General features: G+C 33.4%; 2 protein-coding genes across 2 annotated transcripts; one reads left to right on the forward strand and one right to left on the reverse strand.

The window, feature by feature from the left end:
* Nucleotides 1-1469: 1469 nt before the first annotated feature.
* On the reverse strand, nt 1470-3721 carry TRIADDRAFT_60376 (uncharacterized protein; the record flags this gene model as incomplete). Its single annotated transcript, XM_002116411.1, has 8 exons — nt 1470-1514; nt 1598-1645; nt 1750-1821; nt 1995-2060; nt 2489-2612; nt 2686-2820; nt 2967-3099; nt 3526-3721. The coding sequence occupies 8 exons, from the start codon at nt 3719-3721 to the stop codon at nt 1470-1472; spliced, it is 819 nt and encodes a 272-aa protein (XP_002116447.1).
* Nucleotides 3722-11392: 7671 nt separating this feature from the next.
* TRIADDRAFT_60377 (uncharacterized protein) lies at nt 11393-13437 on the forward strand (the record flags this gene model as incomplete). Its single annotated transcript, XM_002116324.1, has 2 exons — nt 11393-11592; nt 12486-13437. 2 exons carry the CDS (start codon nt 11393-11395, stop codon nt 13435-13437), a joined length of 1152 nt encoding a protein of 383 aa, XP_002116360.1.
* Nucleotides 13438-16031: the final 2594 nt, after the last annotated feature.

Here is a 16031-nt window from a genome sequence, read left to right on the forward strand (position 1 = left end):
TAATAAAGATTATTGGTATTAGTTTGTATCACTTGTTGGTACTGTTGAAGACTGGAAAGTATTTGTAGAAGAAATAATTCATGGCGTTTTGTTGCTAATAATATAAAACTGATATTCATGTATATTATTACTAAAATAGTTGATACACTCACTAATTGGTTTATATTGCGTTGTTAAAGTATATTTCTTTGTGACATATGCAATGCACTTGGATAAATTATAATTATTAGCTTACATGCCATGATGTTACGTTCCACATTATCTTACTGTGTCCTTGGTTAGTAGGTTGTAATGTACGTACGTTATAATTTATGGTACAAATCCGATTTGTAAATTGATGGATGCTGTCAAAGGAATTTTACATTTTATTTTGATCTTTAAGTGTTACCGACTCTTATGAAGATTCTTGCCTAAAGAGAGATGCTTGATCAATTTTAAGATATTATATCACTTGCATCACATTGTATTATATCGGCATACTGTAGGTACGGGGCCAGGCTATATCAAACCACAAGTGTTTGGCTAAAGCTTCGTGATGCTCTAGTTATTATCATAATTTGCTATTTGTTTATCTATCCTTGTGGATCGCATAATTCTGTTTTGCAGCATTGCACTATGCATGAGCAGTGCAATGGAAGATTGTAGATAGAATCCAAATCAATTATATCAAACTATGTCGACTATTGCGAATTATTTGGCATGGTTAATTATTTTTCAGACATACGAATAGTATATTAAATGTTTTTCGTATTAATGTATTTGTGTTTAATATTTATCTAAAAAATTCTTGGATCGTCTTTTTAAGCAGTGGGATGTTGAATGGATCATGCATGTACTGTAGTAGTCAATTGTAATCGGATCGATCGCTTTGGCGGAAATTGTTTTCATTTTATTTCAGATGATACTATAAATTTGGTGTCTTCCTGCCTTTCAACTTCAGGTAGTTCAGGCCAACTGTACAGTATTTGCTATGCATCTGCAGTTTTATCATAGTTACGGACTTCTAGAATGCTTTGTAGTAGTCCGAGGCTTCATGAATATGATGATGACTTTCTGGAAACATCAAGTCTTGTAATATTAGGTAGCACTTGCGATATGAAGTAAACAAGGTCAACATGAAATATTAAAGTTTAACTTGACCATCTAATATTAAATTTTAATCAAATAAAATGATAAAACGTAAACAATGTCAAAAGTTTTACAATTAGTAATACTTGTGTGTTAGCCGAGTATTACGATAACATGGTACTAGAAATCCGAATCGTAGCCTTTCTAACGCTATCAATGTAGCTTTTATCGCTTGCGGCTACATTTAATTCGAAGTTATTGTTTTATAGCTATTTTTCGCATGGAGCAAAACGGTTAAGATACGGAATATACATTTCTTTCTTCCCACACGAACAAGATTATTCAAGGATCTATTACGAGTATATAAAAATATACAGATGATAGAACCGAATTATAATATTTTAGATGCTACCAATTCGCCGTTCTAATTCCATTTCAAGGCGCACCTAATGATAGCGAGATATAATAGCAACATTTAGATCAATCCTTTAGAACAATTTCGGATAAATTAGTTTATCACCCAACTAACCATTTCTTGCTTTGCCTCTTCTAGCTTGACCTTTGCTAATGAAATATCCTAAGAGAGTAGACAATATTATGATGAAAGATATGTACCATAAGGGTATGTAATTTACATGAATCAATTCAAACGTTATCTGCAGTCTTTAAAGGACGACTTACAGCTGGCAAGCTATGGTATGATTTCCATTTAGCTTGTAATGGTGCAAGTTCTTCTTTTAGCATTTGTAGATCCTAAACGGCAGTGGGCTTGTTATTAGTCATATAACTTAAACAAACGTCTAAAATCAATTACTGATGGTTGATTACGTATATCATAATTTATGGTAGCTAAGTGTGATACCGTGAGCTCTTGAGATAGTTATAACGTTAACTATTAAACAATTATTAGCTAGTAAATTTTTAACCTTTGCTCTTTTAACAAGGTTGGAATGATAAAGTGAGGGATCCATATTTACTTCTTTATTTGCTTTCTGAAATTTGTTATTTATGCATTAATGACTTTAACAAAATCAAGATAAACGTGACTCTAATCAGAACCCTAAGCAGGTAATATGCGTATGTAATATTATGATATTTTGCTAACATTAAATAGTACAACTATCCAGCGTAAGTATTCTGCAATAAGATTTTAATGCAATTAATAGGAGAACGGCATAACTTTTGATTCCTATGCAGTAGCTGAAAATTATTTTACTGGTGGGTAATCCCACCGTACGCGTCGATATCGCTGCTTGCTAATGACAAATGCTTTAATCATAACCTGAACGCGATATAAAATAATCTGCCATTTACTACATTGATATGAAACAACATTATAAACTTGCTAAAGACGGAATACAATCGGCTAAGGCTTTATCAAATAATATCATGCTAAGAATATAATTTCGCGAAGTCATACCTTTAGTTCTGTAATAATTTTTTGATATTCTTGACTTTTACGTCCTAAAAAGGCTGTTTCTCGCAAACGTTGCTCTAATTTTGGTTCAGTTTCAGCTGCATGGTCAGTTAGTTCGCGTAATGTCCTACATAATCATGTTACACAATCACTATTGTAAGCGAAGCAGAGAAGATATCCCTTTATACCAAATGACAGACCTTTTTAATGCACTGGATTTGACAATACTGTCCCTATGCTTGATAGTTAGGGCATCAATTAATCTTTTCTCCATGTTGTGCATTCGTTCTACTGATCTAGTGTCGCGTGCCAAGTGATGAATGCCACAGTAGTAACTAAAAGGCGTCCATATCAAAGTTGTAATTATTAATAACTATAATCACATTCGTTAATTATGTGCAATCATAGCAATTCACCATAGCACTTAGTATGTATGATCTTCCATGAATATACTACATCGTTGAACTCTTTGCTTGCATACCTACTTATCGAGGTGTCTTTTAATTTCAGAATTAATGCTATTTTAGCTAGGTTGTTTAAGCTGACATTGCCGGATTGTGATAGGCTACTTTTGTCTAGTCCAAGTGTGGAAAGGATTGTCGATAGTCGAAGAGCTGAAAGTTGCAAACACTTGCTTAAGAAATATTAAATTCATGTGCTTTAAAAAACTAAATAGCGCTATTCCCGTTGAAAAAGTAAATAAATCTGATATCAATCCATCAGGGTAAAGAGCCCGAATTATGCCTATCCTAATTTCCTATTACTAGAATGCAATGTAATATTGTGCTTCACGTTACTACTGGGTAATATTGAATGTAAATACTACTATGAAAATGATCGATTTACAACCAGCTAAGTTATCGTGGTCAATAAAAGTATTTCAGGGACAAGAACTTTATACTATTCGAGTGTCAATAATTTTCACACACAATTACTTATCCAGCAGAGCTCTGCAAATGATGTCGAAAATAATGGGCTACAATCCTACATACTATACGCGTATGATTGTTTAGAGCTATAACAACAGTACTTTCATTTACCTTCGTAGCTATATTCTAAAGCCTTTTGCTTAACATCTTCAATGAGATTGTGTGCATCGTTGTCACAAACTTGATTTAATTTATATAAATTCTCCAACATATTCATAGTAGTAGCATTGACTTCGTATTGCGGTACAGGTTGTCCATCGAACAATCTCTCAAGCCAGCTATGGATCTTAATAACAAAACGTTGCATTTACAATTTTGGATAGACACTGTATTACAGCTACTACAGTAGGAATACTTGCTTATCATTATCATTGCATACAGCACATGGACTCGAATTGAGTTATTTATTTTGCCTTATATCCTGCTAGTACTATCCTACAGTACATACATGTATTTACAAATAGAAAGTAGTTCAATATTTATGCTTTGATCGTTTGCTACAGTATTCCATTCATTCCAAACTACCAACGTCCGACGAAGTAGTATCCTAATGAAAGCGAGCTTCAAGCCCACCTACACTTCTTCTATGCTTGTCATGATGAATTGTATTTATTATACAACAAGGAGTCATCAATTGATAAATGATCGGTCGGTTTGATTCTATGTGATATGCTTACTCCATAAGCTAGATACTGTAATCCAGTATTTATCATGGCTAAATTTATAGTAGACATCAAGGAAGCTATACAACCGTTGGATCGTGAACTACTGTTATTGAATAAACTGAAAGATGATAAATTGATATTGGTCTACAGTATTCCTCATTATCAGCGCTAAAAGCTAGAAAAGACACTATTGTATCATGGCTAAATCGTGTAGAACTATCCGTTGATACTACCTACAGTTTTTCTCATGATAAGATTACTGCAAAAGCTAGACAAGATAAATATGAAACAATATCTAAATCTACTTGTCTACGGTACTACCAAACTACAGTTCAGTCCACTAAGTGCAGTACGCCTATACTATATAGTGGTAGCTTGATCGTAGTTTCATCAAGCTGCAAGGGTTTGATTTATCAATAAGAAGGATGCCTTACTTCTTGTAACTTTTCTTCCATTTTGACTTGTCATAAACAGCTTCAATCGGAAATGGTGCAACTTAATTAGCAAACTAGGCTAGATTTCAATTCTCCTTTACTTGTATATCGTAGTTTAATCTTTGGCTTTGGCTCTTCACTCTTGCTTGATTGGCGATGTTGAGGTAGATCGAAACATGATGACCCACTCAATCCATCGTACATAGAACCTCCACACAACAAATGATTAATGATTGCAGTTTTAGAAGTGCTGCAAGAGTATTTCCAAGTTTTAATTTCAATCTACAACACTGCAATCTAAAATTGACAATTATTGTAGGCCTAAAACAACGCTCTACAGCGAGGATTAGCGAGGATTAAGTGGCAATCTTTAGGCAGTAAACAAAAAACCGCGCAAAGTTTGAAACTGCTCAGGCGCAGTTTGGCTTAATCTTCCTCTATCCAGTTGCCATACTGTACTATGGTTTGACTGGTGTTGTTTGTGTAGGTTGAATAGGGCAGGTTATAGTATGATACCAGTGATACGGTACATCAATTTTACTCAGTTTGATTTCTCGATATCGAGTCAGAAAGTTATCTTCAACAGCGCTATTTAGCAGATCAAGTAGAGTCAAAACGATCTAGCTGACGATTTTGCTGGTCATCTCAATGGAATCGTATGTCTAAAACGGTGCACTATACTATCCAGGATTGGCGGTTACTAAGTTGGTTTTGTACAGTCTAGTAGACGGTTTCAGTGATAGCGTATAGTAGAATGACCGCAAAATAGTCAAGCTAAATGGTCATTTTGCACATAACTTCCGTTCTCCGTCCGTCCCTGGTTAATAATAATTATTTTAGTTTTTTTAATAATAATAATATTATTATTATTTTTCAGGGACGGGCAAAACTGGTGTAGACCTACAGTGTGTAAAATTGATGTCGCAGACAAGCTTTGCACTAGGCTATGACTGATGCTTAATTTACGACATTGACTTTACACAGACGCGCATACTGCAGGTAAGACATGCATAGAAAATACAGCAAGAACTCCAGTTTCTTGAAAACTTGACTTTAGTTTATGAGATTGGGTTCGTCTTACAGCTACCAAGGATTATCTAGCTGCAATCAGACTCTCTCTGGACTATAGAATGTTCGTCTTCAGCTTATTTGAGGTAACACTACAAATGCGCAGATAGCGTGTATAGTAGAATGATCCCAGAATAGTCAACCTCATCATTATTTCGCACTGGTTGCCGTCCACTCCTTACTTTCCGGACTAGAGTCCTTATTAAGATGGAAGTAACATCCATGGAGCTCATTTTTTCCCTTCAGTTATTTAGCCTTCAATGCTTATCGTATAACGGTGTTATTTTAATACGGCAGCCATAAGTCTAAGAACAACTGCAATAGCGGCTGCGCTAATGAAAGGCTTCAAGGCTGAATGGAGTGAAAACGCAAGCCGAACTCGATCGAATTAGTTGGTGATTCTCTAAGCCCAAAATGACTACAAGCACTATCCAAACTCTTGCATCACCACAGAAATGGTGAACTCAAAATGACTGCAAGCACTATCCAAACACTTGCATCACCACGCTAATGGTGAACCCAAATCGCACCCTAGAGTCCGAGTTCAAGTCGTGTACACCGCTTACAGACGTACAGACCATGGACTCCTTCAAGAGTTCAAGTCCCATGTGCATTGTACGCTAAATGTACAGTACTGTATGGGTGTACATACCTGTTTTGCGCACTCGAGAAGTACACTGAAGGACAGCATTACTTTACGGTATATCAGCACTAAGGAGATGATGTTTCCTTTCCTTCTTCATTGCAACCAATTTCAAGGATAGAATTTTACCAGTGCACTATCATCGAATAGACAGCTGCATCCTTAATGCACTCATCAATGACTGCAGGTGCCATCTCTGCATTCATGGGAGATGGAAATTGGAAAGGCTACGTATGCTGTAGACGTTGTGAAAATACGAGTAGATTGTCGACGACCGTTATAACGGTCGGGAGAAATCGCGTGAGCCAGAAATACGGGTAGCAGGTTGCTACGGCAGCAATGCACTAGCCTACTAGCTCGTTTAGGAAGGAAGAAAAGAAAGAAAGAATACTAGAATGGAAACAATGACTTATAGCTTACGGGAAGGTCAGTGGGCCAAGTCAGGGATAGCCAGAAGCTTTCAGTGCAGCAAGCGCTTAATTCAAGATGGAGAGACAAAGGCTGTCACAAGTCACGGTCAAAAAGGATAAAAGGGGAGAAAGACAATCAGCCCTTTTACTCATAATGCAGTACACAAGATTTTCCAGTATACTGTACAGGATTATCATTTTCCCCAGTAGGAGTTAAAGCTGCAGCTAGATCCTTCATGAGTATTGAAGAAGTTCGCCAGGTCAAGTTGACCCTCGTTTAGAAATAGGATGTATACACAAGTACTATACTATACAACACACTAAAATGAGACGTCGTTTGGATATTCAATGGCGATTGATTAATCAGCAATCAACAATTATTGAATCATGACGGTACTGCTAGGTAGAACACAGTAAAAGCGCAATAATCGAATTCTCCAATCGTGCCTAGATCATTATTAGTTGCCGCCTGCAGTCGGATTAAAACTAGAAATCTGAACAAACCGGCACTTTGATCGTTTTTTGTCTAATCATGTCGTGAATCAAAATTAGTTACAGGTATGGTGACTAATTCGACACTTTTTATCAATGATTCTTGCCGTCGACTAGTCACAAGCGACTCTTTTCAAACTGAAATCTTGACCGTACGTAATTATTTGCATGCATAGCTTGTAAATTGATAGACGTGATCACTAATTGGCCTTGAATTGTCTTCACTTGACCTACTCATACTGTACTAAATAATTCTTCATAAACAACAATAAAAGCATTATTAGAATAATTCACTGTTGCATAGAATGGATCAATAGCCTAATTTGATACAATTCGTATAAAGTCTGCAGGATTAAAATAATGCAAGTAGAATGATAACCTAATGACCATAATTTCATTACACAGCGTCAAACTATGTCGAGGATAGCGTTATCAATTCTATAATGCAAGTAAATCATCCTCTAATGCTCTTTCATGCAAAGCTAGCAGGCGATATTGGGAACTGATCATGGACGTATTATGCATTCGACAATCTATTTTCCTAGTCATGAAATGTACAATTCTACTGAATTACAGAGTGCATCTTAATCGTACTTAACGTTGGGATACGAACTGTTGCTAAATTGTTCTATGTGGTCCATTATTAGTTGCATATTGCTATCATAGCCAATGATCGTTATTCAATTATGGTGATCGTCTCGGATGATACATTGTATCAATAGGGCCTCGTGTCTTCTGTACACAAATTGGCAGCTTCGATTAGATTGATATTCGTTGATTTTTTTTTATTGTTTGCTATCCATCATTATTTAATTACGTGGCTGTCTTGTGACAAAAAAAATTAACCTTAAGCCTTATATTGTTCCTCCTCTGTTTATTCTTTAACGTTGCGACCTTAATAACAAAGAAATATGCTCCAAGTTTTGTTGAATCAATAAAGCCGCAACCAAACTCAATGCCATGGTTATAACTTATAACCCCACCTGAAGATGGGTCCATTTTTCAATCGAGATCATAACCAGGAGTACTTGCTTATACGAAAATCCATGTAGTGTAATCGTATACTGACAAGGAGTGAATGAAAACAGATGTAATTTTGGTGCCTGTTGTATCGATCATTCTCTTCTATCAATAGTTGACTCTATATTGATGGTATACAAGTATACACTACGTCAAATCAACATAAGTTAAGATTGTATCCATGACATGGCATGAATGAAGTAGAAACAGCTATCCACTTGACAAGGTTACCAATGCAACGATGACATAATAGTATTTTAATATTTCCATCAATGGATTAACCATCTGTTACTACGTCCACGGACTTTGTTGTTAAATAATCAAGTACAACATTAAAAATATTTTGACAATGTACACAGATGACAGGTATCAATATATCAATATAATGATACGGTAAAAAAAACATCGACTTCGTTGGCTGGACAGTTGCCTCGTCATTGGATAGCCGATAATAATAGCAATCGTCTTGCATGGTAGACTTTTTTGTAACATATCGATTAGAAAAAAAGTTGAAATATCATCCTGTAATATGCCTCCTTTAAAATGAATTTCAATTCAAATTTGCCCAACACAACACTGAATTTAAATGATCAAAGTTTATTGTTAGTAATTTGAATAACCGTTGATTCATTAGTGACATAAAAATCATCCTTTCAATTTAGATACTCGAATACTAAATGAATTTATCATTTTTTGAAAGGTTGGACAAATAATCGATGAATAATTCGTGCTGATGGAAGAGAAAATATGGTCCATTACTTGATCATGTTGTATTGTTCTAGTCAGTAGAAAGTCAAATGTTTAATTTACTGATCATGCATAAGATACACAAGGTGAAGCAGTAACAGGCCATAGTCGTTAATAGGATTAACAATGGCCACTTTAAATTCAGTCATTTCTTCTATTGGATTCAATCAATGATACCTTCAAGGATAGATGCAAGAGAATAAAACTGTTGCTTAATAATGTAGAACGAAAATTCATTCTTAATCAATTTAGGAAATGGGCTTATTATACTTTAGATAAGGAGAAGGCAATTCATAAATCAATACTTGAAGCAAATGATTGTTTCTCTTACTCAACCCATTCGTTGTCATTAATAAGAGTTATTTGAAATATCTATCTCACCACCTTGACCTCATTAATTCCAATGCCACTATTGCATGATGGATCAGGTAGGCATTTATTATTGTTTCATCAAACAGCGGCTATTTTCTTCTTGGCTTTTTTGTTGATAACAATTGAATAGATTGCAAGCCAATCGAAGTCAACTATTGATATTGACAATATATATTAATTATTTCATAACACGATGGCGATCAAGATGATTAAAGAGATCGAAATAGCATCATTGACTGAGAATGATGAAGTGATCAAGTCATCATCCTTGTTGGCAATCGACTAAAGGCAATCATATTGTTTGTAGGCCACACTTTCAAATCCAATCGATTGATTGTTTTATTCTTCTCACATTAGTTAAAATACTTAAATGGTTAGCACATTTTTTATTCTCCATGTAATTGCAGATGTTACCTTGATAATCGACAAGCTATAGTATTGTCTATATCTAAAAATGCCATTTACGCTAGTTAGTTGATGCAATCGATTAACCAACTAATCAACAAGTCGAATTGATCAATCAATGGAGAAATAATTGGAATGTGGATGTTGTATCGACGCTGTTGTCTTCCGACTAAAGCGAGCACAAAAATAAAAATTTATTAACAAAGGAAGTCCACAACGGAAGTCTAATCATATGATAAGGATATTTAAGATGCATAGTTAAGAATTATTGGAATGCTATCATAGATGGATTAATCTAGCTTTTATAATCATTTATTAATAACTGCTACAACGATAATTAAAATAAGGGTTTCACGTTGAAAAAGTGAAAGAACAATCGATTTTAAAATTCACCCTGTGGTAACTAGAATCGCTAAAAATGATCCTTCACTGAGAGTGATCAGTATCCAATGGATGTCTTTTTATCTACTCTGTTGTCATAAGCGATTATTATAATGATTATAATTTTCAATCATCGACTATCGCTGTCATCAGCATAATTTCTTATAACAACTCGTTGGTTGAATATAACTACAGTCTAGTGTCAATAAAGTTATATTATAAGAAAATACGGTTCAACCATATTGATGGTGATAAATTGAAATTGGTTGGATTTAATTTAAGGTGGATTTTTGGATCATAGTGAGATTTACTAGTTGAAAAGCTCAAGTAAACAATAATAAACGACTATAATTTATAATGAGGCATCCGTAATTGTATCAATCATGATCAAGAGACGATAATATTGCCTTCTTTTCTAATTTTATTGAAATGAAAAGAATAGATAGCATTGATCGAAAATAGAATTACTCTTTCTAAGACTGTCAAGGAATCAAGGTTATATCACCTTGCATTGGGTATGCTTGACTTCTCTCGATAATCCATACTGCTACTCAAGACTTATCGTAGATCTTATAATAACAACTTTAGCCCTAGTTAGCCATACAATTATCAATTAGAATGATAACTGGAAATTAGTACAATATTGTTATTTCTAATTGGATAGTAGAATCAATAAACAATAGATAGAAACAACATTATCATCCTAACAGATGCAAATGATTTTTACGTTAATCAATTCAGCGGATACTAACAAATCAACATAAAACAATATACAGAAGTTTGGTGAAAAAGAAAAAAATTGCCCACTCCTTTTTCTTGCGTGACTCATAACTTGCCTCCATCAGTATACAACTAGTTGTTCTCAAAGTGGTTGTCTCGCTAGCGCCGTTCTTATCCACTAGGCCAATACTTTGATCAGACCAGACTAGTCAATTTTTAATTTTTAGTTATTTTATTTCATTAATTTTTATCAATTTGGCTAATTTGATTGCGTATTGATTTGAACCGACTTGGCAACTGAAAATTACAACGGAAATACTGGCTATATTAAAAGCGGCTGTCATCTTTCAATATCCGCCATTCTAGACAATTCGTTTCTTATTTCAATCTTCTTTGTCGATAACGTTACTACAAATTTTTTCCTGCGGAATTCTGTTTAAATTATAGTTTTAATTTTTCTTTTTTTGGAAGTCTCTCCACATTGGACTCCATTACTGTATAGCATCAACCAAATCTTTTCTTAATTTCTGTACCATCTTTGAAAGAAGAAGTTGTAGCGGCGATTAATTAAATTAAATTACAATGAACACAACGACATCATTAATCACGTCGCCGAGCGTGATGACCAATAGCTCAATGCTCAAATCTAATTTTACTCCTGAAAATGCGTTAGTATTCATGATTTTACAGACGTTTTTCGTCTGTATTGGAGCACCTGGTAATGCTGCGGTAGCTTATTACACCATAAAAAAAAACATGAAACTAAGTGATATTATGATACTCATTTTGGCACTATCCGATGGACTTTATTGCATCGCTAGGTAAGATGATTTTGGATCGTGTCGAGGTTAACTCGTTACGCTTCTCTAAAAACTAAAACTAGATGCACCTGTATACTCAATAAGGACGTTGATAATACATAAATCCAATGAATTTAGAAATAGAAATTCGATATCTTTCCAATTTTCACGATTGTTTCATAAAGTAGTGCTAATCCTAGCATAAGATATCATCAACTTTAAGCGTCACTAACGGAGCAGAGTTACTTTTAACGGCTATTACATACGTTATCATAAACCCTTATTAAAGTAAAATTAGTCCATCTTTCGCATCTTATTGCCGGTTTCTTCCGTAGCTTTACAACGTTACTTTCATTAATAAGAAAGAAAAAGTATAGTTACTTTCTGGACATTGCAAAGAGTAATAACATTAATAGTACGACATTTTTTTTTTGATGCTTTCTAAAATTAACCTAACGATCAGGCTTAAAATAGCCTTGATTCTGGTTTTGTTAAGTCATTTACCGAATAAAAGTTCTTACTGTTATCAAGCATAAACTTAAAAATACTTTATTTTACCTCTTAGTTGTCACCTTTTTAATTATACGTTTTCAATCGTATTACGTTAATCATATTTAATGACTATTCAGCCTTTAATATCTATTCATCAAAAGATGAATCGATCAAGTTGTTAAGTATTTATGTCTAATTAATGACAGGATGTTATTCATATTTAGAAAATTTCCTTCGAAAAATAATTTATCATTTTGGCTTACCATAATTTTAATTTCTCTCTTTTCTTTTCAATATTATCCTACCATAAATTCTTTGGTTTCAACGCTATGATCGTTCAATTGGGGTAACACTTTCACACCTTGCTATTTTACTTCTAAACAACCACCTATGGTGAAATAATTTATCGGCACGTATAATAGCTATTGCTTTATCTTTCCCGATATGCTAAAAGTCTATCTAGGCCAGTTAGCTCATCCGTCTAATACTCCAATTTGTCGCTTTGGAATTGCTGTTCCCTTGTATTTCGGCATTGTCAATATCTATTGCATGACTGTATTAGCTATAACACGTTACCTAGCTATCGTTAAACCTCGCTATCTGAAATTGATTAAAGAGAAGAGAGGCGTTTTTGTGTTGGTATCATTAAACTGGCTATTACCGTTAATTTTTTCCTTGCCACAAGCTTTGGATGAATGGGGTAGTTATACGTATTTCCCGGATATTGGCGTATGTGCGGCACTTTACTATTATAGCCAAGGTTCTTTGGTTGCCTCTTACTATATCTGCTTAATTCTCTTTGTGGTCATGATTCCAACCACATTTATCGGATGGAGTTATCATCAAATCTACCTAGAAGTACGCCAAAGTCGTTTTCGTGTTATGAACAGTGTTAAAAAGAATAAAAAAAACATCATCAACAAGAATGCTAATGGAGTTAATACTTATAGCCAGCGGCGGCAAACTCAAGCAGCTGGAATGTCACAAGAAAGGCGTAATCGTGAAATTGCCTTGGCTAAGACATTATGTATTATTGTTATTACCTATCAGATCTCTTATATTCCTTATAGTGTAGTCTCTCTCTACGACTACTTCGCCGAGCCGGCACTTGCCTTCGTCTTTCAATACAACTTTTTAATGGTAACTTACATTGGTAATATTGCCAATCCAATTATTTTCTTGCTCCGAAGTAAAAAGTTTAAACATAAGGTGCTTAAAAAGAAATCAACCATCTCCAAAAATGCCTCCTCAACGTCGGAAACATTGCAGAGTGGACCACCTGTTACGCTTCAAGCTATTACGGTAGAAAATGTTCACTTAGCCGATGACGATTATGATTCATCAGATAACTATAGTGATGTTAGATCGTTATAAAGTATCTTAAAGAGAAAATTTTTAATATAATATTATTAACCAATTGCTTCTTCAACTCATAAGATCGAAGAAGAAGACGCCAGAGAAGACTTTTAGACCGCAATACGTAAAAACAAACGCCGCCGTTCCATCTAGCGTAAAAAAAAAATAATAGACAGGCTAACGCTATTCTCAATATCTAATCATTCATAACGTTAACTAACTAATCCAGTTGCAATTTATAACAAAAAATCGTATTCTCGCCAGTCATCTCAATATTATCATTTAATCAAACAACATATTATAGGAGCATCCATTTCCATTATCGTCTCTGTGCCACAAAATCATGACCGTAATCCAGTATTTATGATGCAGTTCTATTCAAGACGCTACGCTTCGTTCGTAATGTAGATTTTGATGTTCTTATTATAGTTATTCAATATTATACATCCAGTCCAAGGTTAATATTCAAATTAAAAATTGGATTGTAATGATTGAATTTGGCATCCATATGATTATTGTCTATGTATCGCGTCTACTCATGGCACATTTCACTAACACCTATGGCAACGGTAATAAAAATATTATCAACATTGGTATTGAATCATTATATCTATCGATGGCAAGAATTTAAAAATGGCATCAATAGAACACTATTATATAATCGATCGATGCAAGAAGGCTGTCAGCAAATATCAATGTATAAAGTGATTTTATTTTTAATTCAAGCATTAAAAAATGAGAATTTAAGAAAAGTCTTTAATAATTCATTAATCAATTGGTTTTGGTACGTCATGATAGCTCAAAAGATTTTGATCAATCAGGTTAGCAAATCAACATTCTATAAGTCTTCAAAAATCAATATTATATCCGTAAGAAACTTTGATAGATCCGATCTGAATTTATAGATGAATTTTGTCTTATTCGAGTTTGATCTCATTTACTGTTCTATCTTTTACGTGTACGGTTCTTTCACTGCTATTAAGAGTGAAGTAATAATACAATTAGCCGTAAAGTATCAGTCTAATAATAATCATAATGTTAAACTATCCGAAAAAGACAGTATAATTATCTGTTACTGCATCTTTTCTGAACTAAGATAATTCATATTGTGCTGTATATATATCACTTGTTATTAAATTAATCTAATAATTTTTACTTAAGCTATAGCGAGAAAGTGTTCATTGATAGCAATCAATAATGCATTATTCCATTCATGGATATAATTGCTGACGAGATAAAAATCAAAATAAGAAAGTCATATAGATCAATGCAAAATACTAGCCACGATAAATTTCTCGCTCCGCTTTATTCAAATTAGACGCTACTATATGATACTTTTATGTAAGAATGGTCATTTGATGATATTCAAGCCATTAGAATTATAGAATATGCTAGGAGCATCTTATCGATCCCAATAAATAATTATCATGGTTACCATTTTTTGTATTCGCATTGTAACCGTTAGCGGGACCTATCGATTAAAGCTACAATGAATTATAATGGTATTAATATTTTATGACATTTAATAGAATTCTATCCTGTAGATTATCATGACAATTATAGTATTTGCTTAATTTCATATTATTATATAGCTCATTCTTGAAATTATTAATTGTTAATTATGCCATCTGGATATCTTAATCTATGTAATATACGTATCCATTTAAGACAGGAGAAACATTTTTAACTGTCATTAATTTAATCTTATTTTATCTTATAATTTGAGAAGTAATCATCTTTATCATTTAAATGCAATCTATTATCTAATAAGGTATGATTGGGAATGATTTATCGTTCATGAATTTAAAAATATAGTATATTTGTATTTGTAATATTCTTTAATAGGTTGATACCTTTGCATCATTATTAGCCGTTTTTTTTATGACAGTCATAATTAAACTTCATTGTTATCCATTCTTTTGTGACATTAAGTATAGACTCTACTAATATATACTTGTTTATGTGTTGATAATATACCGGTATATTGTTTCTATAACATGAAATGTCAAAATTGAATTCGTTGATGTATCTTTCGAGAGAAAAAGTTCTGTATCGACAACAGCCATTGCTGCTCATTTTCGTTAGTATAAAATGAGTAAACTAATGGAACAATCTAGAGTATATTGCTACAGTTTGCTTTTAATTTGATACGGTATATCCACTTAGGTTTTATTAAGTTTTTTATTTTGATTGGTGTGACAATAATAAATTAATTTTATTATCACATTACTTCCTTTAGATTCTGTAAATATACGTGCTATATATATAGAATGTATACCGTGTATATGCAGGGACATATATATATATATAAAGATAAGGTAATACCTGTGTGGAATATATAAATAAGTCGATGATAGTTTACTAATGCTATTCTAAAATCGAATAAAGTCTAATATACTTGTAAGTTAAATTTATTAGTACAATAAAATCTTAAATCATTGCATCACGTAGATAGATTTACTAACATGCTGTTTTAAAATGTACTTAAAAGTACTTAGCTATATTTCTGTCGTTAAGAGAAGGAAGTGATACAAATCTTATAATGTATTGAAAAGAGCTCCATTTGCAATCAATAATTATATTGCTTATCCACTACAAAATCTACCGGATAT

This window comes from Trichoplax adhaerens, genomic scaffold, assembly GCF_000150275.1.
Source record: "Trichoplax adhaerens TRIADscaffold_15 genomic scaffold, whole genome shotgun sequence".
NCBI lineage: Eukaryota > Metazoa > Placozoa > Uniplacotomia > Trichoplacea > Trichoplacidae > Trichoplax > Trichoplax adhaerens.